General features: G+C 41.3%; 1 protein-coding gene across 1 annotated transcript in view; it reads left to right on the forward strand.

The window, feature by feature from the left end:
* The window catches only part of MARCHF6 (membrane associated ring-CH-type finger 6), a 72,045-nt gene extending 50,148 nt beyond the window's left edge, over nucleotides 1-21,897 (forward strand). Inside the window, exons 18-26 of the mRNA XM_070476485.1 lie at nucleotides 1,939-2,076; nucleotides 3,588-3,792; nucleotides 5,722-5,791; nucleotides 8,641-8,822; nucleotides 10,498-10,632; nucleotides 15,710-15,799; nucleotides 17,672-17,804; nucleotides 18,735-18,870; nucleotides 21,495-21,897. Of these exons, the coding sequence (XP_070332586.1) occupies nucleotides 1,939-2,076; nucleotides 3,588-3,792; nucleotides 5,722-5,791; nucleotides 8,641-8,822; nucleotides 10,498-10,632; nucleotides 15,710-15,799; nucleotides 17,672-17,804; nucleotides 18,735-18,870; nucleotides 21,495-21,585 (1,180 nt within the window). The 3' untranslated portion in view covers nucleotides 21,586-21,897. The remainder of the gene's footprint in view (nucleotides 1-1,938; nucleotides 2,077-3,587; nucleotides 3,793-5,721; nucleotides 5,792-8,640; nucleotides 8,823-10,497; nucleotides 10,633-15,709; nucleotides 15,800-17,671; nucleotides 17,805-18,734; nucleotides 18,871-21,494) is intronic.
* Nucleotides 21,898-24,223: the final 2,326 nt, after the last annotated feature.

Here is a 24,223-nt window from a genome sequence, read left to right on the forward strand (position 1 = left end):
CATAAATCAACATGATATACCACTTAATATTTTAGGCCTTTTTGTTTTTCTCCATTTATAATCCATCTGTAACAAATCTGCCTCTTCCTCCATAATATACATAGTAATATCTGGGTTATTTAGAATGACATACAAGACTTGGCATAATCTCACACTGCCTTTTGAATCTTGTCCAGCATCGTCTGACTGGAATTCTGCTCCCCAGCCCCATGCATCCTCCATTGAATCTCCCCATGAAGGCCTAGCTGTTCCTGGTTTTTCCCTGTTTGTAGTGACCTTCTGCAAGCTTTTGCTGTCTCTCCTCAGAATCCAAATTGAGGTTTTGTTCTCTTGAGTTGTTTCCTATCTAGAGTAAGTTACCTCCCCGTCCTTGTATGTTCCAGTTGTAGTGAGAACCAGGAAGCACAGTTGGTTTTATGTATTGTTGAAATAGTCCCATTTTGGTAGTTGGTTATACCTAGAAGTTTAATGGAGCTATTGTAGCAGTGTTTAGTGCATTCTTCCATTCAGCAAGATTGAAGGCCCATCATATACTAGGTGCTTCTCTGTGTACAAGGGATATAACAGTGAACAAGTCAGAATCAAGAAAAGTTTGTGTCCTTCTGGACTTACCTTTCAGTGAGGAAAACAGCCAATAAAAAATAGGTAAAATATATAATATGGCAGAGAGTCATAAGTGCTGTGGGAAAAAATGAACAAAGAAGTGACTGGTGAGGCCCTGAGGTGACAGTTGAGGAGGCCTTGGGGAGGTGACGGAGTGAGCCATGTGAATCTCTGAAGGCAAAGGGCCCCGTGCAGCCGGGCAGGCACACGCGGCAGCATTGAGGTTAGTGTGAGGAGCAGCCGGAGGCCAGTTTGGCTGCAGTGAAAGGAGAAAAGTAGTTGGCTGTGAGTCGGAGAGGTCATGGGAAGCTGGGTCCTCCAGAGCCTTGTAAGCCATGGTAAGCACTTCGGCTTCGAGTTATTTGAGGGGTGGGGGTTTTGGGGAGGTTGAGCAGAGAGAGAGTGATCTGACGTAGGTTTCTCAGGGATCAGTCTGGGCTACTGTGACTAGAAGAGCTGGGGTTGGGATGGCCAGGGCAGAAACAGGAAGCCAGCCAGGAGGGTAGTGCCACATCCTGGTGAGAGGCGAGGGTGGCTAAGATGGAGGAAGTGGCTGTGGGGTCAGGAGAGGTGGTTCGATTTAGGGTACGATTAGGGTACAGTCAGTAGGATTCTCTTGATGTTTTGAATGTAGGGTGAAGAAAGCTAGCAAAGGGTCTCAGTTTCTGTCCTGAGCACCTGAAGGGAGGAGTTGCCGTTTACTAAGATGAGGGAGATGGTGGAGGAGCAGGGTTTAAGGAGGAGTGGGAATTTGATACTGAACATGGTCAATTTAAGATGTCTTGGGTTCTGTGAAACGTTGGGTTGGTTCTTTGGATATGTACGTAATTAGGGCAGATATCTGATAGTACATAGAAGTTTACAGAAAGTTGCTGTCGTAAGCCACAGGAGGTTGCATGCATCCAGAGGCCACAGGCAGATGAGAATAGAGCAGGGACCTTTCATTGTGTCCGAGTCAGGGAGATGAGGAGGAGCCAGCAGGTCTTGGTGAGGTGTCTGTGGAGAAAATGTGCTGAGGGGCACAGAGTGGCCAGTGGTGTGATAGATACACTGCTAATACAGCAGGTGAGTTGAGGACCAGGACGCGCCCGTCACTCTGGTAACAACACGACGGTCATGGCAGTCCTTATCAGGAACAGTTTTGGTGATATTTGAGGGAGATGCCTTGTTGTCTTCAACTGAGAGTGGATGTGAGGTGATAAAGGCAGTAAGTTCATGTGACTCTTCAAGGAGTTTTACCATCATTCCATTAAATGTTTAATATCATACAGGCTGGAGGTGATAATAGAAAATTGAATCCACATTGTGAATTATGGCTTTTTGTAATTATCTTAGTGATGCTCCAGTGAGTGAACTGTCCCTTGAGCTGCTTCTGCTTCAGGTTGTCTTACCAGCGTTACTCGAACAGGGACACACGCGGCAGTGGCTGAAGGGACTGGTGAGAGCCTGGACTGTCACCGCTGGATACTTGCTGTAAGTATGGCAGGTGCCTCGTAGGCATATCATCTGTGATCATTTAATAACTTTTCTGAAAAAGCATGCCCCACTCAGGAAGAGTTAGTTTTAATAAGAGACATTTTGATGATATCTGCAAGTGTATACAACCCTTACTAAAGCTTTTCTAATCATTGCTCTCCTTTTTTGGAGAATGTATACATGTTTTGGGGGGCTTCCCAGGTCGGTCAGTGTTAAAAATCACCTGCCAGTGCCAGAGACACAGGTTTGATCCCTGGATCAGGAAGATCGTTTGGAGAAGGAGATGGCAACCTACTGCTGTATTCCTGCCTGGAGAATCCCATGGACAGAGGAGCCTGGCGGGCTACAGTCCCTGGGGTTACAAAGAATCTGACATTACTTAGTATGCACACATGCATGTTTTTACCCTCTTATAGAGGGGTTGCGGCCCAGCTTCTTTCATTACACTGGGTAGAAGTAAAATGCTTTTTAGTGCATTAAAATCTAACCAAGTTACCCTTTTTTTTTTTTAGAAATCCTAACCTGATAAGTTAGGACTGGAAAGGATCAGTTTTCATTCCAATCCCAAAGAAAGGCAATGCCAAAGAATGTTCAAACTACTGCACCATTGCCCTCGTCTCACACGCTAGCAAAGTAATGTTCAGAATTATCCAAGCAAGTCTTCAATAGTATATGAACCGAGATACCTTAATGTGAAATATGGGCATACTTTGTTTTATTGTGCTTCACACTTACAGTTTTTTTTAATAAATTGAAGGTTTGTCAGATGATGGTTAACATTCTTCAGCAATAAAGTACCTTTAAATTAAGGCGGGTACATTGCGTTTTAAGACAGCGCTGTTGCACTCTTACCGGAGTGGCCCAGTGCGAGCGTAAGTTTTTATGCGCTCGGAGGCCGCGAGTCCTGGCCCCTTTGCTGCGCTGCTGGCTTCGCTGCGGTGTCCTGAGCTAGACCCACGGTACCTCCGGGGTGCCTCTGTGCGTTGGGCTCAACGTGAACATGTATCCTTCTCTGAGGCTCAGTGCCCTGCCATGCCCCCTTGCTCCCCATCTCATTTGTGCTGTAACTCATTTGTGGCTTGGAGGTTTTAGTTGAACTGTATGTCATAGCAGACACGGTAGTCATCTATAGCGAAAAGAGAAATTGGTACTTTTTTCCCTAAAATTCTTCACATAGAGTAGCTTGTATGTTGTACACTTTTTTTGTTCCAGTTACTGATTTTTCTCGGAAGTTGGCTGAAGAAAACATAAAATAGATCAAATTTATGGGGTATTTTGTATGACTTTACATTTGGAAGGGTTTCATTTAGAGCAGGCAGCAACATTTAGAGCAGATTGAGGTAATGGTAGTGCTCTGCATAGATTCTACTTATACCTTTTCTTCCCTAAGTAATAATTATTAAGGATAAGCACTAATTATAGTAATAATAATTGTTATTAAATAAAGACAGTGTCATGTCTGCTGTTTTATTCTGAGTGAGAATTTTCACTGATGCAATTTTACACAGGGATCTTCATTCCTACTTGTTGGGAGACCAGGAAGAAAATGACAACAGTGCAAACCAACAGGTTAACAATAACCAGCACGCGCGAAATAACAACGCTATTCCCGTGGTGGGGGAAGGCCTGCACGCAGCCCACCAAGCCATACTGCAGCAGGGCGGGCCTGTCGGCTTTCAGCCCTACCGCCGGCCTTTAAATTTTCCACTCAGGGTAGGTACTGTACAGCCTGGACAGAAGATCTTTCAGATTTCTGTTGAGAGCTTTTGCTGCTGTTATTGGTGGTGTTAGTATAGAGTCCTTGGTGTAAACACATCTTACAGTCTTCTGAGGAGAACCTACATTTCACTCCTCTCATTCTATGACACATTATGTATGTAAATGTCAGGTAAGTTTATCACATTTTAGACATGGGCAATGGAGTTGGGCTTCCATGTGCCATTGGCCCCTACCATTTGTAAGGAACAGGGAGACCCTAGATCAAATAAGAAACTAACATTCTTGACTCATTTCCTGTGTCAGGAACTGGAATCAGCATTTTAGAGTTTTTCTCTCTTTAATCTTTGCAGTATTAATCCCAGTGCTCCAAGGAATGAGTCGTAATCTTTTGTTTATATCTGATAAAACTGAAGAGTTTTAATAATGAGTTTATTAATGAGTTTTTTAATTTATGAGTTTGGTTAAGGAAGTGCCTGCCTCACCGAGACCTTCCTCCAGATGCTACCAAAACTGTTCCTTCAGGGGTCTCCAGGGACCTTCATGGTGTTAAATTCGATGGTCAGGTCTTAGTCCTCACCTCATGTGCTATATGATTGCCCACTTCTTGTTCCACAAAACACTTTTTTGGAAGTTGTTCAGGAAACTTCATGGAAGAGTTGATACTTTTAAGTCTTTAAAGTTAGGAGATCAAGCAGATTTAAAAAAGCAGGTGGGAAAAGGCATTCCAGGCCTGTTGTCAGGACAAGAAGCACGTTAAGACGTGGTCGGTATGGACCTGCAGGGAAGTGAGTGGATGGAGTTGAGGCAGGAGGTGTAGGCGAGCTGTCAGAGATGGAGGAGCTATGAGAGACAAGGCTCTTCAGTTGACAAAAGATCCTTTCTTAACCAGAAGGTATTTTGTGGTCCAGATTAGAGAGAGGACCACCACGGGGTCTGTCAGGCAGTGGAAGCCGACGAGTGTCCACGCTCGGTTGCCCAGTGTTATTGCCGGTGCTTGCCATCTCCCTGCCGGAGCCCTGCCCTTGGGGCCTGGTTGGGTCCAGGCAGGTGGCACTCTTTTTATCTCTCTGTCCAGGATGGCTGCTTCCTTCTTGTCTCAGGGTGTTTCCTTTTTATCTACACTTTTCCATATAGGAGCCACCAGCTATAGCTATGATGATTGTTTACTTTTAAACTTAATTAAAAATAAATACCACTTGTAGACATGTGGTAAATAACCTTGATGGTGGATATTCCTTCACAGCGTATATCAGATCACGCATGTATATATGTGATCGTATACATATATCAGTTCACATTGAACACTTTAAATATATTATTAATATAGTTTAATTTGTCTTTTATGTCAGTTAAGCTGAAAAAATAAAAAATACATTTCTTGTAGACAACATTCATACTCAGAGTACCTAGAATCTTAAATTCCGGCACTCATCCCATGTGAAGTGCTTGGTCGCCTCATGTACCCATAGCTCCTGTGTCCAGCAGTGCAGGTGTAGACATCTCCATCATCAGAGTGTTTTGATTGGATGGCACTGTTAGAGAGTGAGCTTTCCTTTCATGAAAAGTTGTTTTTGAGAATTTGATAAAAATAAGTGACCATTTTTAGTTTTAATTAATAGTGAGGGAAAATGTAAGTTGATCATGTTTTATGTTTGTGCTCTCTGATTTAAAGTATATTTGCTTGTTATTTGCTGATGTATCTGATTATATGAAAGTGGAAGCAATTTACTTTTAGCCAGAGTTATAGTTACTATTATCTAAAATGAAAATTTCCTTTTTATGTAAAATGGAAGGAGTCCTGGAAATACCAGTATAGACTGTTTGTTTTTACTGAGAGAATTGTGTTGATTCTTTGAGTGGTGTCCTAAAATACATTGAGCACATGTGACTACTGTTTATGCACTGCTGTGTTTTGCCTTGCAGATATTTTTGTTGATTGTCTTCATGTGTATAACCTTACTGATTGCCAGCCTCATCTGCCTTACTCTACCAGGTATGAGCTTATCCTAGCTCTCTGCTAATGACATCATGAAAAGATGCTTTAACAGGGTATATTTTGCTGAGATGTGATCTTTTCATCAAATATAAAATGAAGTGGTTTTCTCTTCATTTTTATTGAATGTGGGGTACATGGGGACAAAGTTCAAAGTCAGTCACAAAGTATCAGAAGCAGCTCACTGCCCCCCAGCCTCCTTGTTAGTGCTTCATAGCAGCCAGAAAATCCTAAATCATAGTGATGTGTTAGCCACTTAAATCATCACTAAGTGGAAGATACTTTTCAGGTCTTATCAAGTATGCAAATATATATTGAGTTAGTGTCTTGATTATAACACTCAATATAACTTTATAAATCAGATTTACCTTAAACACTTGATTTTTTTCCCATGTGGGCTAAGGCTGAGGAGGAGCAACTAGTTAATTTCAAGTGAGGTTTCTTTAATTATTTTCTGATTTGTCTAAGAGTTGTGATTTACCTTAAACTGGTAAAAATAAAGTTTATCTTAAAATCTGTTTTATTTTTAACTTTCTTCACAGTGATTTTTTACTGCTAAAACTTTACTCCTGGGTTCACTGCTCAGATCTCAGCTGTTAAAATGACAAAGTCTAGTTAACCGTTGCTAAGTCACTTGAGTTGTATCCGACTCTTTGCAACCCTGTGAACCATAGCCTGCAAGGCTTCTCTGTCCATGGGATTTTTTTCAGGCAAGAATACTGGAGTTGGTTGCCATGCCCTCCTCCAGGGGATCTTCCTGACCCAGGGATCAAACCCACGTTTCTTATGTCCCCTACATTGGCAGGTGGGTTCTTTACCACTCACGCCACCTGGGAAGGTGCAGCAAAATAAACATATTTTTGAGAAAACTTAAGTTTTTGAACTTTGGACAGTTTTGTGGTTTATATGTTCCATTTTCATTTTTATCAGAAATATTGAAAAGTTAACGAAGGAAAGAAACCCAGTTTTGTTACTTTAATTTGGCAATGCAAGTACTTTAATCTCATTATAAAGATTGTTAAAGAAATACTTCCCTGTTAATCCAGTCCCAGCATCTAGTGGAAGGAATGCAGCTATGTTTAATCATATAAATACTTGTCATAGTACACATTTAAGGTGGTGAGGATGCTGTTTCCCCATAGGTTACTTTCCTATAGCTACATTTTAACTAACGTTGAGTTACTACAAACTAGAAACTAACTTGACCTCTCAAAAACACTTTAGAAGTATGTGAAGTATAGAATTAGAAGAGGCCTTTAAATTTTTTAAAACCAGCCAACCAAAAAAGAACAAAAACTTTGGAGTAAAAATCAATTCAGTTCATTCACTCAGTTGTGTCCGACTCTGCGACCCCATAAACTGCAGCACGCCAGACTTCCCTGTCCATCACCAGCTCCTAGAGCTTGCTCAAACTCATGTCCACTGAGTCGGTGATGCCATCTAACCATCTCATCCTCTGTCGTCCCCTGCTCCTGCCTTCAGTCTTTCCCAGCATCAGTGTCTTTTCCAGCGAGTCAGTTTTTCACATCAGGTGGCCAAAGTATTGGAGCTTTAGCTTCAGCATCAGTCCTTTCGATGAATACTCAGGACTGATTTTCTCTAGGATTGACTGGTTTAATCTCCCTTGCTGGAGTAGAAATACATATACATATAGAATGCTTGACATTTTTCCAGAATTATCAGTGATACTTTTAAATATTTAACAAGCATATGTGTTTATTTCATGTGACATTTGCATGTGTTTGTCTTTAAAAATTACTTATCTTCATACCCAAGCTATTTTGTGATATTGCAAAGAAGTCTGTAATGTTATTAGCATTATGGCCTATAAACTTGACTGTTGAGGTAGTTTGATTGGGATTGGAGACAATGTGGGTCAGTGATCAAGAGCATGATCTTGGTCATGTAAACGTGAGTTGACCTTCAGCCACCACCCTTGTATGCCCTTGGTTGGGGGCTAGGTTTCTCAGTCTTCAAAATGGAGGGTCGTTACTGCTTGCAGGGTTGTTGGCAAGATGAATGAGAAAATGTATGGAAAACGTTCACCTCAGCCACTTGCTCCTTTTAGACATTCAAAAATAACAGATAAGTTTTAAAAAAATGAAACAGATTATTACTGTGTCAAGGAGAAAGAGACACTGGAGATGGGGTCCTGGTCTTCTCTCCAGCCTTATTAAGGAGTAACCATGTGAAGAAATTCTATAAATGATGTTGCCTGATAGATTTTTGTGGGTACATTTGTAATAACTCTTTGTTTGAAGCCATCCCTTAGACAACTTTCACTTATTTCACATATTTTTTTCCTGAGAAAATTAGTGTGAGATTCTTTTTTATTGTGCCCACTTCTTATTAGAATAAGCTTAGTTTTCTATCTTAATGAATGAGCTAAATGGAAGAAAGTTACTCTAAATTCTTTGTAATGTTACTAAATATTAAAAATATTGACAACACAAATAATAGAAGGTATATTCTCCATTTGTGTCCTGTTACACTCTGCACACTCTTTTCATTTGATGATCCAGACAGCAAAAATACCCTGCTCCTCAAGTCATTTCGGTCCCCAGAGAGTAAGCAGTTGGCCTCGTAGGTCACCATGCAGGTCACAGGCAAGCTTGTACCCAGTGACTTGCTGTGGTTTGGTTGTATCTTAAGTTATGACATTCTTTAGAGTTTGGTGGATTTTGATTTTATTTTGTTTGCTCTTAATGAAGATACTTATACATCAAAATGTGTTGTCTTTTTAATATCACTTAAAATGATTGAAGATACTGGTAGTACAACATTGACATCAAGATTAGAGTTGTTTTTGCACGATTGCATGTCTCATTTATCAGCCTTTGTATTTTCAGTATTTGCTGGCCGTTGGTTAATGTCATTTTGGACCGGGACTGCCAAAATCCATGAGCTCTACACAGCTGCCTGTGGTCTCTATGTTTGCTGGCTCACCATCCGGGCGGTGACGGTACTGGTGGCATGGATGCCACAGGGACGCAGAGTGATCTTCCAGAAGGTCAAGGAGTGGTCCCTCATGGTAAGCCTTTCTAGTCAAGACTGGTCCTGTCTGACAGCAGTGGTGAATGTTTTTCCAGTGGTTTCTTTAAATCTTTTCACTTTGTTTCTTCATTATGTTGATTGTGTCAAGAGAGTTGATTTTTTGAATTAAAAGGAGTATTCCTTTAAGGCAGTAGTTTTCTGGTTTTACTCTGAGAGATACAGTCCAGATATATCTGAGGGTTAGAAGAAAGTCATGCTATTAAATAATCCAGTAATGCCCTTGAGACATAAGACAGTCTGTAGAATTTAAAATCAATTTATTTAAGTAGAAATTTCCTTTAAGTTATTTTTTCTAAAATTTGATTAAATTCTTTTAATATATAAAAACTTGACTTCAGGATTCAGTGTTTTCTATATAAATGAAATTCTTTTAATTATAGTCTGTTGTTATTCAAGAATGTCCTGGCTAGTGTGAAAGGATAGTAGTTATTGGGAATTATTACTCTCAATAAAGAACTTAATTGTCACAAGAGTGAGGGAAAATGTCACTGTAAGATGATTGTCTAAGGGTGGCACCTTATTGATTGATCATAATGTTGATTATGACTAATAAATATGTTTAGGTCACTGCTTTATGCCTTTTCATTTGTATAATCAAGTCTAGTTTTGTATCTGAATTTTTATTTTGATTTTACTAGAAGTTTAACAGCTATTTAATATTCATGTTTAAAGAAAACCACAAGAGATTCATTGTATATTAAGAATGGAGGGATTTGATTACTATGCAATCTGTAGCTATGAGACCCTTAACTATATTTAAATAGAGAAACTAGCCAGTACCAGTTTTCATTTGATATTCTTCCACATCATATGGCTATGTAAAGAAATAATTACTGTGTCTTAATGCACACCATTTTAGTCTCTTGTTGTTGAAACAGCTGTACTCACTGAGGCTCCCTTAAGAAAAAGGGACATCAAGGCCACTTTAAAGCTGATTTCTTTGTCAGGATTTCATAATGGCTCTTACATGTTATTTCTTCCTTCTTTTTTGTGCCTATTTTCATTTTGCCACTTTGTCCAAATTCTGTAGCTGTGCTAATAGAGTAGCCATGTGACTAATGGCTACCGTCTTGTACAACACAGATGCAGGTCGTTTCTGTCATCTCAGTAAGTTCTGTGGGACCGTACTGTTCTCAGGGGAGCTAATTTGGTTAGCTTGGTTAATTACCTTAACTGGGGTTATGCAGAATGCTTCACCTATGTCAGTCTATCTCAGAGGTCCCAGGTCAGCCTATGGGTGGGCCACCGTTGGCTCAGGGGTGTGGGGCGCCCAGGGAGATGACGAGCACTGGCAGTAACACTCCAGGACGGGGCATGGAGACTTGGTCAGCTTCTTAGACAAACAGAAGCCTGGTCCTGAGACTCAGATTGAGAAAAGTAGCACAGCCACTTGGTTAATATACATATTAAAATAATTTTGTAGCAACATAGTAATATGTTTAGTAGTCATTTCATGCTTTTGTTAAGTAGCTTGAGTTTTTGTAATTATACATTCAAATTTCATTCAAACATGTAACATAAAAGGTGAGTTGTTTAAGGTATGTATTTGTTCTGTTAGGCATCAGGTCAAAGAATAAACTTCACATGAGATAAAGGGTTTGGCTAGAAGTCAGGGAGACTCTCTAACTCAGTGGCCTTTCATCTCCCACTAGATAATGAAGACTGTGATCGTGGCAGTGCTGCTGGCTGGGGTGGTCCCGCTTCTTCTGGGGCTTCTGTTTGAGCTGGTTATTGTTGCTCCCCTGAGGGTTCCTTTGGATCAGACTCCTCTTTTTTACCCGTGGCAGGTAAGTGCATGTCTTTTGCTCATGATACTTCCTTTTGTATTTAGAATCAGAAAAATTCTCAGTTGTTTAAAATGATTTTAAGCAGCTTGTTTAGAAAGACTTCTTAATTTTTTCTATTGTAGGAGCTCTTGTAAAATTGATCAGATAATGCATTTTACCTTTTGAAATATGCAGGCCATCTAAAATAAATACCAAAATGTCACTATAGGCTTCACTAATATTTAAAAATGCAAACTAATGTGTTGGTCTTTTCACTTTTAGTTAGGTTGATACCTTGCTCCTTTTAGCATTGAGCCTTCAAGTGATAACCTACATTTTTGAATAATTACATTTTCCCCCACAAGAGTCATATAGGCTTATTAAAAAGAACATTCTGAGGGAAACTATGCAGGTCATAGCAAAGGCCTTAAAATACACATGGAAAAAGAGATTTAACTTTTCTGTCGCACTTAAAGAGTCTGAAGTTAACATCATAGACCTCAGATTTTTAAGAGAGATTAGGGAAAGAGTGGATATTGACTTCAGTCATTCAAAGCCTTTTCAGCTTTGTTTTAAAAATAAACTTTCCAGAGATGAAAATTTTGTCTACTTTCCTGATGAACAACCTCTGTAAACTTCATTTAGCAGCACATACTTACTCGAGTGCTTTAATGTATGCCCAAGCCCTATGTGGTGTAGGGAGTGAGGCTAAATGCAAGGACTTCTGGGGACCTTGCAGGCTGGTGGGAAAGATAGGTAGAGGGTGCTGTGGTGGGGCACGCATGAGGAGCACAGCATTAGGGGGCGAGGTACTCACCCAGCTGGGGGGGTTTTCACATAAGGTTTTCTGTAGAGACAGTGTCCAGGACAACATGGTAGAGTGCAGAGGAATGGGTGAGAAAAGAAGTGTATTCCAGAAAGGAACGAATGGGCAGGCCTTGAAGTGAGACAGCACACAGACATAGGGGACACTCTCATGGGGTGTGCTCGTAGGTTAGAACTAGAGTGAAAGTGAGCAATAAAGGGGGATTGTTACGTGTATGTTACATGTATGTGATGCCTTCCTGTAGGAGCTGAATTGCAGTGTAGTGTAATAGCATCAGGGATTGAAGGAAAGCTGTTTTTCACAGAATAATAGCAGCTATGAAAGGTAGAGGAATTAAGAGAATTAATTAGGAAAATCATTATTTTGCAATAACTAAAATAGTTGATTCCTGGGATTGTCAGTGGATACTGAACCCATTAGGTGAAAGTTGATGCGTTGGTCTTTGGTTACTGTGCTGCAATAACAAGTTACCTGACAGTCCTGGCTTACTGGCTTAAAACAATCATTTATTTTGTCCACAGAATCTGTGGGTCAGAAATTAAGCCAGGGCGTAATCTGCTTGTATCTGATTCATGTTCTCTGGGGTCTCATGTAGGAGACTCAGTGGCTGAGTGTGATTTGACAGCTTTAGCTGACATCATTTGGAGATGTCATCATTCAGTGTGTGAGGACTGGCACTGGTCGTTGCCCCTCGTTTGGGCCCTTGGTTGGAGCCCCTGGATGTATTTGAGCTTTTTTATAGCTTGGTAGCTCAAGGTACTTGGGCTTCTTCCATTGCATTTCAGGGAAATGAGTGTCCCAACCAGCAAGGCAGAAGCTACATCAGCTTTCATGGCCTCCTCTCACAAGTCCTGCACATTGCTTTTCACTGCCTCCTAACTGGGTATGAGCAAGTCACAGGTTGGCTCAATTCTATGGGAAGGGGACATAGACCCCAACCACTCCATGGGAGAAGAATTTGCGGTCATGTTTAAAGGCCACTACAATGCAGAAGTGGTCATTTGCATGGTGACAGAGTGTCACTTTTCAGATTACTTGATACCTGAAAGGGAAACACAGCTTTGTAGAGGAGGGGTCAGCAGACACTGCCTTGACCCACGTGATCACTGCAGATGTGGCCAACAGATGCTCTGTGCCTCCTGAGGTTGTGTGGTATGCTGCACCAAAAACATCAGAACAGCCCGAGTCCAGGAGTTGTGCCTCCTGTTGGATGTGAACAGTTGACGGAACATCAGCGTCATACTGCCACTCTGTGACCATGATGGATCACAACAAAATGAAGGCCCCTCCGTAATTATGTCTGAATGCAGGCAAAGCGTGAGCATTATCCAAACCACACAAATGACCAAACATGCCCATGCCTGGCTGCCCCTTCGTTTCCAGCTGCAGTTTTATTAGCCTCAGTTTGTCCTGTCTTCTGGAAAGATTTATTAAAATATGCAATTATAGATTACCAGGACTTTTCTGGTGGGCTTCCCTGGTGACTCAGGCAGTAAATCATTTGCCTGCAATGCAGGAGATCTGGGTTTGGTCCCTGGGTTGGGAAGATCCCCTGGAGAAGGGCACAGCAACCCACTCCAGTATACTTGCTTGAAGAACCCCATGGATAGAGGAGCCTGGTGGGCTTCTTTTCTAAATAGCATCTGGAATAGAGCAAAGCCCTGCCTCCTTAAATTCTCCTCAAATCACTTGACACAAGCCAGAGAACATATTTTCTCACATCTTAACTCAGGGCTCCGAGGCCTCCACACTTGTCTGTTCTCCCTCACCACACTGAGTAGTGATGCAGCTCGTTCACCTGTACATGTGTTCTTGGTGGTCTTAATGGTGTCTGACTTCTCGACCTTGGCAGGGTAGTTGAAATTACTCAGTTTCAAGAATGCTTGTATGTTGTGACCCATCTGTTTCACTTTTCAGAAATCTTGCAAAGAAATATTTACATGTGTGCAGGAGACATGAGTAGGGTTGTTCTGCTATCATGTGATTTTTGTGATGTCAGGAAACTTAGAAGCAAGCCAGATGTCCATCAGTAGAAAATGACTAAATAAAATCTGATATATTTTTCCTTTTGAATTCAGTGCAGCAGTTATAAGAAGTCAAGCTGTGTTTCATTTTTGCTTTTGTTTTGGTGAATGTTATAAATAGTTAGCTCTCAGATACATTTTTTGAGTACAGGATAGATACAAGTTGTGGACAGCATGATATCCTTAATATTCTGGATAAAACCCAAAGTTTGAAGCAACAACTTGGTTTTATTCATCCCTGACTCTAAGCATTTCTGTGGGAGGTTGGGCTCTTCTGGAATTCTAGCAGAGGAGCTAGTGTGGTGTGTTTTGTTTTGTGGGAAAGAACTGCAAAGCAGAGGATTTGAAAGAGCTGGAACCGCAGTGTCCTGTGCTCCTCCCCAGGGGAGCGTTAACTTCACTTGGGTGCCTTCTGGACTCCCACAGGCCACGAGAGAGCTGAGCTGGTGGGTTGAAGCTTCTCTGCCTGGAGCCTGGAAGGATAGAGAAAAAGCAGAGAGGCTTTCTCCATGTTCTCATTGGCAAGCATTGGCTTGCTACCCCAGAGGTCTAATGAGCTAAAAGATCCTTGTGCAGCCCTGTAGGATATTCTCAGTCTGAGCCACGTTGAGCCTATAGAGAAAAGTAACGACTGTTGTGTGTAAGGAGGGGTCCAGCAGCCACAGAAAGAAAAGGCCCAGTGACGGGGAACTGCTTGCAGAGTGTGAGCATCCAAACAGAAGATAAAAACACAGGTGGTTAGGATATGTGTGAATGCACACACAGCAGCATCCATAAAACAGTGAAATTGTCATGGTGTTTTATAGCATGGATTTCAAACAAATTCAGTAAATGAATTAAAAATGTGACCAGACACCATTGAGGCTCAGACTGGAGGTCTTGGAAGACAGTGCACGGCGCACAGCTGAAGAGCAGGCAGTTGCGGGGAGAAGCAGTGGAGGATACAGCCAGGAGGCTCAGTGCACTCATAAAAGGCTCTACAGTGCGGAGATGCAGGGCCACGTGGAACAGAATAGACATTCTTAAGTGAAGAAGAGAACTAGTCTGTAGGTTGAAGGAGCTTATCAGGTTTGGTGAAATGGAAATTGATGAGGAAAACACATATTTGGGTACATCTTGGTAAAGTTTCTGAAATCACAAGCTCCAAAAAGAACCATACTGACAATGGACTTTGTAGCACTGAAACTGTAGAAGATAGAAAGGTGTTTAGAGACCACTAAGATAAAAGGAACAAAAACCATGCTTCCTGTACCCAACCAAAATGTCATTCAGTCATTCATCTGTCAGGATAGAGTGGTGTTTGAGGTTATGCAAGAATTCAGTGCATGCCTCAGCCTCCCACCCCATTTTGAAGATGTTTTGGGAAACCCGCCAACCAACCTAGAAAATCAGAACAGAACAGTATGAGCAAAATCCATGTAAAATAGGTACTATGTATTTCCTGTGGAACATAACATGTATAGACATTGGTTGGTGCCTAGGGAAACCAATGTAGAAGATGCTTACCAGATGTTAGCTGTGGTTACCGCTGGTATTGGGGCGGGAGTCAGGATTTGGGCTGGACTCCAGCCGTCCCTTAAAGGTTTTCAGTTTTATGTAAGAATAGATTTAAATGTTACTGATGCTTTGAAAAAATACACATATTTTAAGATAAACAGAGAACAGATTATGAAAGACTTTGTGTGCCATATTTAGGGTTGTAAGCAGGGAAGGCTCTTTAAATGATCTGATTTGCACTTTTAAGAGATCCCTAAGGTGGTGGGAGTGGCAGTCACTTTGGCTGCCTGGTGGAGAGTGGGGGTGGGCAGGAACCTCCATGTGGCAGACAGTTCAGCAGAAGTGCCAGTGCACCAACTCAAAGTGCTCTGAGCCTTCGGGATGGCTTCTTTAGGTCAGACAGGGCTTCCCTGTCCAGACCAATAGAACAGCCTAAGAATGGTGTGATGAAATAAAAGCAGGGCACTGTTTTATTTATTTGCTTTTGACATCTCCACTAAAGTAAACACTTTTCTTAGTTCTCTTGGGAAAATAATGTAGATTTTTTTGGTGGCGGGGGAAGATAATGAGTTTTGGTAGAAGCATTGAACTTTCCTAAATTTTCTTCCAGTGTGTTTATTACTCTTCCATAAAATTGTTACTGATCCAACAGAACTTGTGTTTTGAAGTAAATAATGCAAAAAAATTGTATAGCCTCTGTGTTGGGTTTATTGCTAAAAACAAAACCTGTTAAATGATTTTTATTCTCTAGGACTGGGCACTTGGAGTCCTGCATGCCAAAATCATTGCAGCTATAACATTGATGGGTCCTCAGTGGTGGCTGAAAACTGTAATTGAGCAGGTAAGCAAGTTTGACTCATGGGGCCTTTATTTTCCATGTTCCCACTTCTCTTTTAAGTTTTCTACATTTTCTTTAATGAGGATATATAATTTTTTCTTTTTTTTTTTAAGGAGAAAAGGCACTTTTTACTCTTATCATCAACTACTCTTAAAACTTCCCTTACCTAAGTTAACTGGTAGCTTAAAGTACCTAGAAGCCTGAGCGAAAGTAAAGGCAGAATTTAGCAAGTGCGCTTTTCTCTTTTTTTAAGAGCAGGGATTCAGGTTTTAAACCTGTAGTAGAGAAAAGAGGTCATTGTGCAAGGCAATAAAGAAAAAGGCAGGAAAAGAATAGATTTAAAAATAGTTAATTCTAGCTATGTAGCACCTAAGACAGTTTTGTATTATGGAACTATCAGATAATTTGGTCATTGTGGTGATAACCTTGAAAGAGATAGATTATGCTTCGGTACTTTGATAATAAGGCTAGGAAGTAGGAGAATTCATTGTAGGAAGACTTCTTCCAAAATAATCAATGTAGTAAATTTTGTTACTTCTTTTAAGTTTAGTTTCCTAGACATGTACTTACAAACAACCTACTTGTCCTTAAGGCAGCATCAAATTAATAAAATGTTACAGTTTTGTAGCACTAAAGGTACACCTCCTTTTGATGTATAGGAAATAGTTCTCAGTTCAGTATGCACAAAAAATGGTCCAAAAATTCCTGTACCTGGAGATTTGTGGGGCCGGGAAGAGCCATTGTATGCGTTTGCATGTGTTTCTCAAGAGAGGGCTGATTCTGAAGTGAGAGGGATTGGGGATTGTGGGGTGCCTGGCAGCACATCCATTCACTGTAGGGGTACAGACCAGTCCAATTCAGAGGTTGTAGGTGAGACCTTGACTCTCTTGGAGAATAAGCACTAGTTACAACTGGAGACTGTGAAACATTGTTGATCTTTATGACATTTTCTCTCTGATGCATTCTTTCTCATCCATGTGTCTAAGTCTTTAAAATGATTAAGAAGCAATGAAATGCCTTGCTGCATTAATTTAAATGCATTTGGGTTAAAAGTACTTTGAGGGGGTCAGAGGAGCCTGTTTGTCATTCACATTCTAATGCTCTAGCCCATGTCTGAGGGATCCAGAGTCTGGAGTGAGTTGCACCGCACTGTAGACCATGGGCCAGGAGAGGCTGAAGCGTTGGGGAAACACAGCGCTCTTCAGTTTTGTCCCCTTCTGCACACCATGTTTATTTCCCATTATTCCCAGGATCTCCCCACTGCCATACATTCTTTCCTCTGCAGTACTACTCGGTAGAACTTTCTGGATAAAATGATGGAAATATTTTAGAAATTCTTGAATTAAAAAAAAAATTCCCTGTAGCATTCTTTCATACTGAATTGTTACATAAAATATGTTTTGATTTGTTCAAATTTTATTTATAACTAGCTTTTTAGAAACATGCTTCCTATTTGTAATGTTTTCTTATATTCAGATAAAATGAATGTAATATTGAGTAATAACACAGCTTACTCTTACACAATTTATATATAAAGTTACTTCCAGTTATGTGCTCTTCAACTAATGTTATGGATGCCACCTGGTGTTGTATAGCACAAAGCTAGTATAACTGTTATTCTTGATTAGATCCTACTATTTCATCTCTTAGCAGAGTTAACTACAAAGTGTTGGGAAGTAAATGCATTTCTTTTAAAAATTGTGGACACCACACCTATGTTCCAGAACTTGCCTTGACTTCTGAAAAAAGGGCCACCTTGAATCCATTTGTGCTGGTAGATCCAGCTCCCCGTGGCTTGACTGCAGTAGAGTTTGCCCTGTTAGCCTGGAGGAATTTGTCTTGTATCTTGGCTCTCCCCCTCCCGCTGTGTTTCAGGTTTACGCAAATGGCATCCGGAACATTGACCTTCAGTACATCGTTCGGAAACTGGCAGCGCCAGTGATCTCTGTGCTCTTGCTTTCCCTGTGTGTACCTTACGTCATCGCGTCTGGCATCGTTCCTTTACTCGGTGGGTTTTATCCACATCAGTACCTTCTTCTCCCTTCTAAGATGAGGTTACCTGGCTCCAAATGCTTTATTGTAAATATAAATCCAGCTAAAAGAGTGATTTTCAAAGACTGTTTTTTTTTTAGATTTTATTAGTCAGGGCAAGATAAGGATAATAAAACTCTTTGTCACAGTTTTTTCCTCTAGGCAGGTAAGAAAGTATTGACACGTAAAAAATCTTCTTTAGCATAAAAGAAAAACCAAAGAGGAAATACTCATTTGTGACACTTTAACATGTAGACAGCATCTTAGTAGTTACATGCTGAACAATCCTCACAGACCTTAAAGCCAGCACATGTTCAATAATATAGACAGTTTTCCCCTCCAGGTCTTTTTCTTCTACTGAGCTCCCGCTCACAGTTATCCCCATTATCATCCAACAGGTTGCATAAATCAGAGACCTTGAAGGTCTTACATATCACCTGAGGCTCTTTGCTCTTCAGACTCAGCTGGCCTCTGGGTCCTGCTGATCTGGGTTCTCTCATCTCTGAGCCCTTGCCTGCCCCCTGTTGAGACAGAGAGAGGCTGTCACCGCAACCTCAGCTGTCTCCTCTCTGGGTTTCCCTGCTCAGAACCCTCTCCCACTAACTCATTCTCCACACTGCAGCCACGATGACCTTTCAGAAGAACAAGTCTTATGGTTCATGACCTTTTGGTGAACATCCTTTCTTTGGTTGCTCTGTGGCCTTCAGAGCACAGTCTAGCTCCTGGGGTAGTTCACGAGGTTCCTCCTCTAGCTAGGGCTGGCCCCAGGCACTCCTCGCCTCACTCTAGGTCCTACAGATGAGTTTCCATTAAGCTCCCCTTCCGAAAGGATGTATTTTCATTTCACTGTCTTTCTGCATACACTATATATATACTTGAGTTCTCCTTTTTTTTTTTTGTTTTACAGGTGTTACTGCGGAAATGCAAAATTTGGTCCATCGGCGCATTTATCCATTTTTGCTGATGGTTGTGGTGTTGATGGGAATCTTGTCCTTCCAGGTCCGCCAGTTTAAGCGCCTTTATGAACATATTAAAAATGACAAGTAAGTCCAGACTTTATTGGTCTATCTGCCCTTGTTAAAATGTCGCATATCTTAACTATTGTGTCTGATGTGATAAATCACAGGAGGGAAAAGTGCTCAGATTCTGGATGTATTTTGAGGTAGAAAGAACAGGATTTGCTAACAGGTTGGGTGTAGAAAGTAAAAAAGAGAGTTATTAAGGACTTGGCTTGGGTCAAGCAATTAAAAATACGGAATTATTGACAGATCAAAAAGACTGAAACTCGTTTGGGGAGGTAGATTTTTTTAATGTCCATTTGAAATACTTTTCAGTCTGTTTTCAAATGTCTTGGTCTGGCAATGTATTAAGTAGTTTAAGATAAAAAAATAAGAAACCTAAAGAGAAAAAAACAGAAGCCTACACTAGGAGCTAGCAGTGCTGCCTAAGCCCTTCCTGTAGCCACAGGCCAGTGGGTTACTCTGCCTATTGTTGAGAGGAGAGGTGAAGGTTACTTTAAAGTGTTGTGCCACCCTCTGTTTTGAGGAAATGATGCTACCTGCCCTCTGAGAAACTGAGGACAGTTGACAAAAACACCTTCTGGGGTAACAGCCCTTTGACCCTCGTGTCCTCCTGGAAGGCAGAATCCTCAGCTTTAACGGTGTCTCACAGAGGAAGAGCGTCTGTCATTCTCCGTCCTCATCTGCCCAGGAGAGTCCCAGTTTACACGTGCCGCCTTTGTGTCTTCATTAGCAGCCGCCCCCGTTTAGTTGTGAGAGCCAGCTTTGGACAACAGATTATTCAGTCACCTTGTTACTCTGAGGACTCTTATTTAAGAGTAACTTTTTAAAGAGTGAAACCTAGAGTGTTGAGGGCTTCTCCAAATCATGTACTGATGCTGATAAACACTAGACCTTTTAGGGAGTCAGAGTGTAAGTTCTGTCAACCATGAAAGGGGGAGGGTGATTTCAGTGCTGAAAATCAGTTTTTCTCATCTCCCCTGTCTTGGCAGCGCAGTAACACACAGGAGACATAGCCTCGGGAGCTGCCCGCGGCCCAGCGCACTGTTGTCTTTCCCCTCTGTTTCTCCGTGCAGGAAGCCATTGAACTGCAGGCTTCACGTAGGCCACATCCTGTTTGCCAGTGTATATCCACAGAGCGTCTCTCAGGGCGTGATGCCTGGGAGGCGCCGAGTGTGCCTGTGTGCATGGGGGGTGAGGGTACCAGGACTGCCTGCAGGCTCAGAGTCTCCTTTTTCTGCCCCTACTTTTTGGGTCCTGGGCAAGTTCACTTTGCTTTTCTGTGCTTGAAATCTTGATATGGTTTGAACTTCAGGTATGTGTCAGAAGTGCCCTGTGTATCATGTCAGATATTACTAGGTTGCCATTGTCTGACATATTTACAAAAATCCTCACGGTTTTAAAAAACGCTGTTTGGTTGGGAAATAGTGGGATAAGGAATGGTTATCTTCAGAAAGAATATCAGGAGGACAAAAAGAAAAGGGATTAAACAGTGAGCTTGTCACAAAGAAGCCGTAGGATTAGTGGAATGTTTTTAAGCTCCTTGGCATAAACTGCCAGAGTATCTCGTGCAGCATATTTGTTGGCAGAAGAGTGATAAATGAAAGACAGGGTGGAAAAGAAAAGCTGCTGGGTCCTGAGTCCTCAGCACGTGCCAGGCCTCCATTCCCCAGGCTTTTGTGTGCTTGCTGTTGGCTGCAGCAGTGCCCAGAGCCCTGTCACGGGCTGGCTTCCCTCTCCACTCTCACACAGTCATGTCAGGTCCTGCTGGGCACTTCGTGATCTGTGTTGCTGACTCCAAGCGGGCGCACTTGTTCCCGACCCCTGCCCCAGCTTGTTGTCATCAGCTTTGCACCCACTCTTCTCCTGGGGTCAGCCTCCAAGAGAGGCACGTTCCTGCTCCTCCTCCCCAGCCCCTGTGGTTGTTACAAGGACACTCTCCCTGGTAGGGGACCCCGCCTCGTCACTCCAACCGCAGGAACTTCATCTCCGTCTCTGCAGCCCTGCTTCATCTGTTGTCACCTCCCTGCCACCACATGGCACAGGTTATGGACAGTTAGCCTTCCTTCTTGGACCATAAGCTCCTACCTTCTATCAGTCCCTTGCACACACTCACGTCTCTGTTTGACCTCCCTTAAAACTTTGTCCTTTGATTTCTCCTTTTCTTTAGAGCTAGAGCTTTTCAGAGTTTGACTCTCCTTCCTACCCAGCTTTCTGGTGATATTTCCAGTCCATTTCTTAAGATCTGTCCACTTACCTGTTTTGTAAAATATGATCTGTAAGGTAAGACATAATATTCCTAGTTTACTTGACCTTACCTACCTCTGGCCTCCAGGGTTCAGTTTCTGAGGGCCCCTGGCCTGTGGACCAGAGTGTATTCTCCATTGCACAGCGTCTGAGGCCACTGACCTGTGTGTCTCTGTCTCCCATAAGCCCCATAGCTTGCTATGAAATGCCTGCTTTTGTGCTGGTGGTCATTCTAGGTCCACCCCCCCCCATTCTACCTCCCTAAGTATTGAAGGGTTCTAAGAGGGAGTGAAGTGATCTGATTTACATTTTAAAAAATGTATCAACTGGCTAACCCGAGGAAGGATGTTTTAGTAAGGAAGATGACAGAAGAGAGTAATCACCCTGTTTTTACAACCCAGGTACCTTGTGGGCCAACGCCTCGTGAACTATGAACGTAAATCCGGCAAACAAGGCACATCACCACCACCTCCACAGTCGTCCCAAGAATAAAGTGGTTGTCTCAACTCCCTTGCCTTCCCCTTGCCTTTCCGTGTCCTTCTTTGTGGACTTCTCTCTCTGGAGATTCCCCGGTGATCTCTCAGCGTTGTTTCTGAGTTAGGTGTCTGACTTATGTGCTCAGCGCTCAGCGAGCAGCAGCGAGACTCTGCCGCCCTTGTGTCTTCTGACATCACTGCTGTCCGAGGTCTGTACATGTGTAAATAGAAGTTCCTGGATACCCTAGAGCCCTGGATTAAACAGAATGTGCATTGTACATCTTTAAACAAAATGTATATTAATTTATTAAATCTAGTTGTCACTTTATTTTGGACCTGCTGTGATTTTGACAGGAAATGTGCCACAGAGCTATAGTACAGAGGCAAAACTTCTGAATGACGTCTTTTGGAGCACAGTGTCCTGATGTTCCTAGCAGTTCTTTTTAAGTGAACTGTGTGTGGTGTGTGTCTTGGCTGTTCAGACCTTACCGAGAACAAAAAGGAAACAAGCAGAAATCAACAGTGGAGTGTCTGTGGTAGGAAAACATGAACTTGTGCTTCACTGTCAATCGTTTTTGGAAGTTATTTTGTATAACACCAAAGCTGTTGTACATTTTCTACTGCCTGATTTTTTTTCATATGTCTGTGTTTGTAATATTGTATAGTATCTTGTGCTAGGTGAAGAAATTATTTTTAATTTTGATAATTTAATATTCCTAGTGATCAGCATCGGGAGTTGGGGTTTTGTGCTTGTTAGGGGCATGTCTATACTTTAGAGGAAAAACAAAACTCCAAAAGAAGTTTTTCTCCCAATTCCCCTTTCCCACACACAGCTGTCCTTTTGGCAGCAGTGGCCAGGAGTCATTCAAGATCATAAATCTTAAGAAAATAACATCACCAGTGATCCTGCATCTTCCTGGAATAAGGACATACTGAAATGTCTGTCCAGTGTAGCTGGGGTTTGTGGTCTTAGGTTGACAGCATTAGATTGTGGGCATAGATTAGAGGAGACTGGCTGGAACCCCAGGTCCCACTGGTGAGCACGTCACTGGGTAAGGATTAGGGCCAGTGCTTTTCTCCAAAGTTTCTGAAGCTTTTTGTTTACAGAATAAAACTATCAATAAAACCAACTTGATTTTATTTGACCAGGAGGAAGCTGGCCGCACTGGCCTTTGAACATAGGAGTGCAGAGTGTATTTCATTGGAAGCGTGCTGTAAAATCTCAGAAGGCAGAGCACTTAGAGACTTGGTTTTCCCGTATAACCAAAGCTTCAAGCGAGAAATGGAGGGAGAGAGGATGGTCAGGCCGGTGATCCCAGTGTTTGACAGTGATGGTATATTATAAGGGGGGGTGTTTGTTTTATGAATGATAACTTAGAAGTTCTGAGAAAATGCTCAGCATAGGTCTTAAGAAACCATAAAAGAGTTTCCATATAGTATTAAAACCCATAGGCTTAAACCCAAGGATTTTTAAAGTATGAGAGTCAGCCAAACATAAGCTACCAAAATCAAAAGCACCAGGTTCTGATTGTTTCATATTTCAGCAATTTTTCCTGAAGTGGTAAGTGAGAACTTTAAAAACATCAGTATCAAAAAAGAAAAAGCTTGACATAGGACTCAGTGTTAACAGTTTCCACACTTTGTAGTGGCCCTTTCTCACATTTGAAATAAGGTCTTTGCTAGCCCTACCCTCACTTAGAAATTTAGACCTACTGTAAAAATTAGGAGCATTTTTTTAAACATAATGCCACTTGTTATGGTGTATGTCTACATAAACTCTTCTCTTTGGGGGAAAAAGTATCAAATTGGGCATATAACTTTGATTATGTTAATTTTGTTTCTTTTTAAATTTTTCAAAGAATTTGTAGATCTTGATACAAAGTTATTGGAACACGTTTATCTGTTTTGCCAGAAAGAGATCTAGATAGATACCACAATAGATAAAAATCGTTACTCTATAAATTTTAAATGAATCTTATCAGATATTTTGTAAAAAAAGAAAAAAAGAATGGCCAAAAAGTTGCCCTCCATTTCACTGGCAGATAACTTTGCCTTATCTTACTTAAGGATTTCCCCTGGTTTTTCATTTGTGCTTTGTCCTGTTGTTTTCAATGAGGTGAATACTTTCATGAAGAAAGCATTTGCTGGCATACTATTTACTTGGGTAGCATCAAGATTTTATTATTAACTAATAGTATTATAAATGTTTAAACTTCTAGTTCTGAAAGTGCTAGTATTGCTACCCTTCTTCATGTAGAATTAAAAAAAAAAATAGCTCTGCTTCATTTTACATTGGGCTAAAACTGTCTTCAAGGAAGTTCATTAGGAAAGACCTTTTTGCTTTATTTTTCCTGTTTATAAATTGAAGACAAATCAACAATTGGGGTTAGTTTTACATGACCAGTTATCAAATGGTCACAGTTGAAGTGTGCAGTTGTTCATTATTAGCAAATTATGTTTGATTTTTAAACTACTATTAAGTACTAATAGTTGAGATGAAAGCTGAAGAAAAAAATGCCAATGTGAAGTTTGTGTATAGCTAGCCTTAAAAAAGCTCCATGTTTTTAGGTGATTTTTTTTCCTGTTAGTGCTCTGGGAAAACAATGGAGATTGGACATCTCAATTCCAGATGTAAATGAAAAGTAATTTTTATT

The sequence above is a fragment of the Odocoileus virginianus genome, chromosome 14, assembly GCF_023699985.2.
Source record: "Odocoileus virginianus isolate 20LAN1187 ecotype Illinois chromosome 14, Ovbor_1.2, whole genome shotgun sequence".
NCBI lineage: Eukaryota > Metazoa > Chordata > Mammalia > Artiodactyla > Cervidae > Odocoileus > Odocoileus virginianus.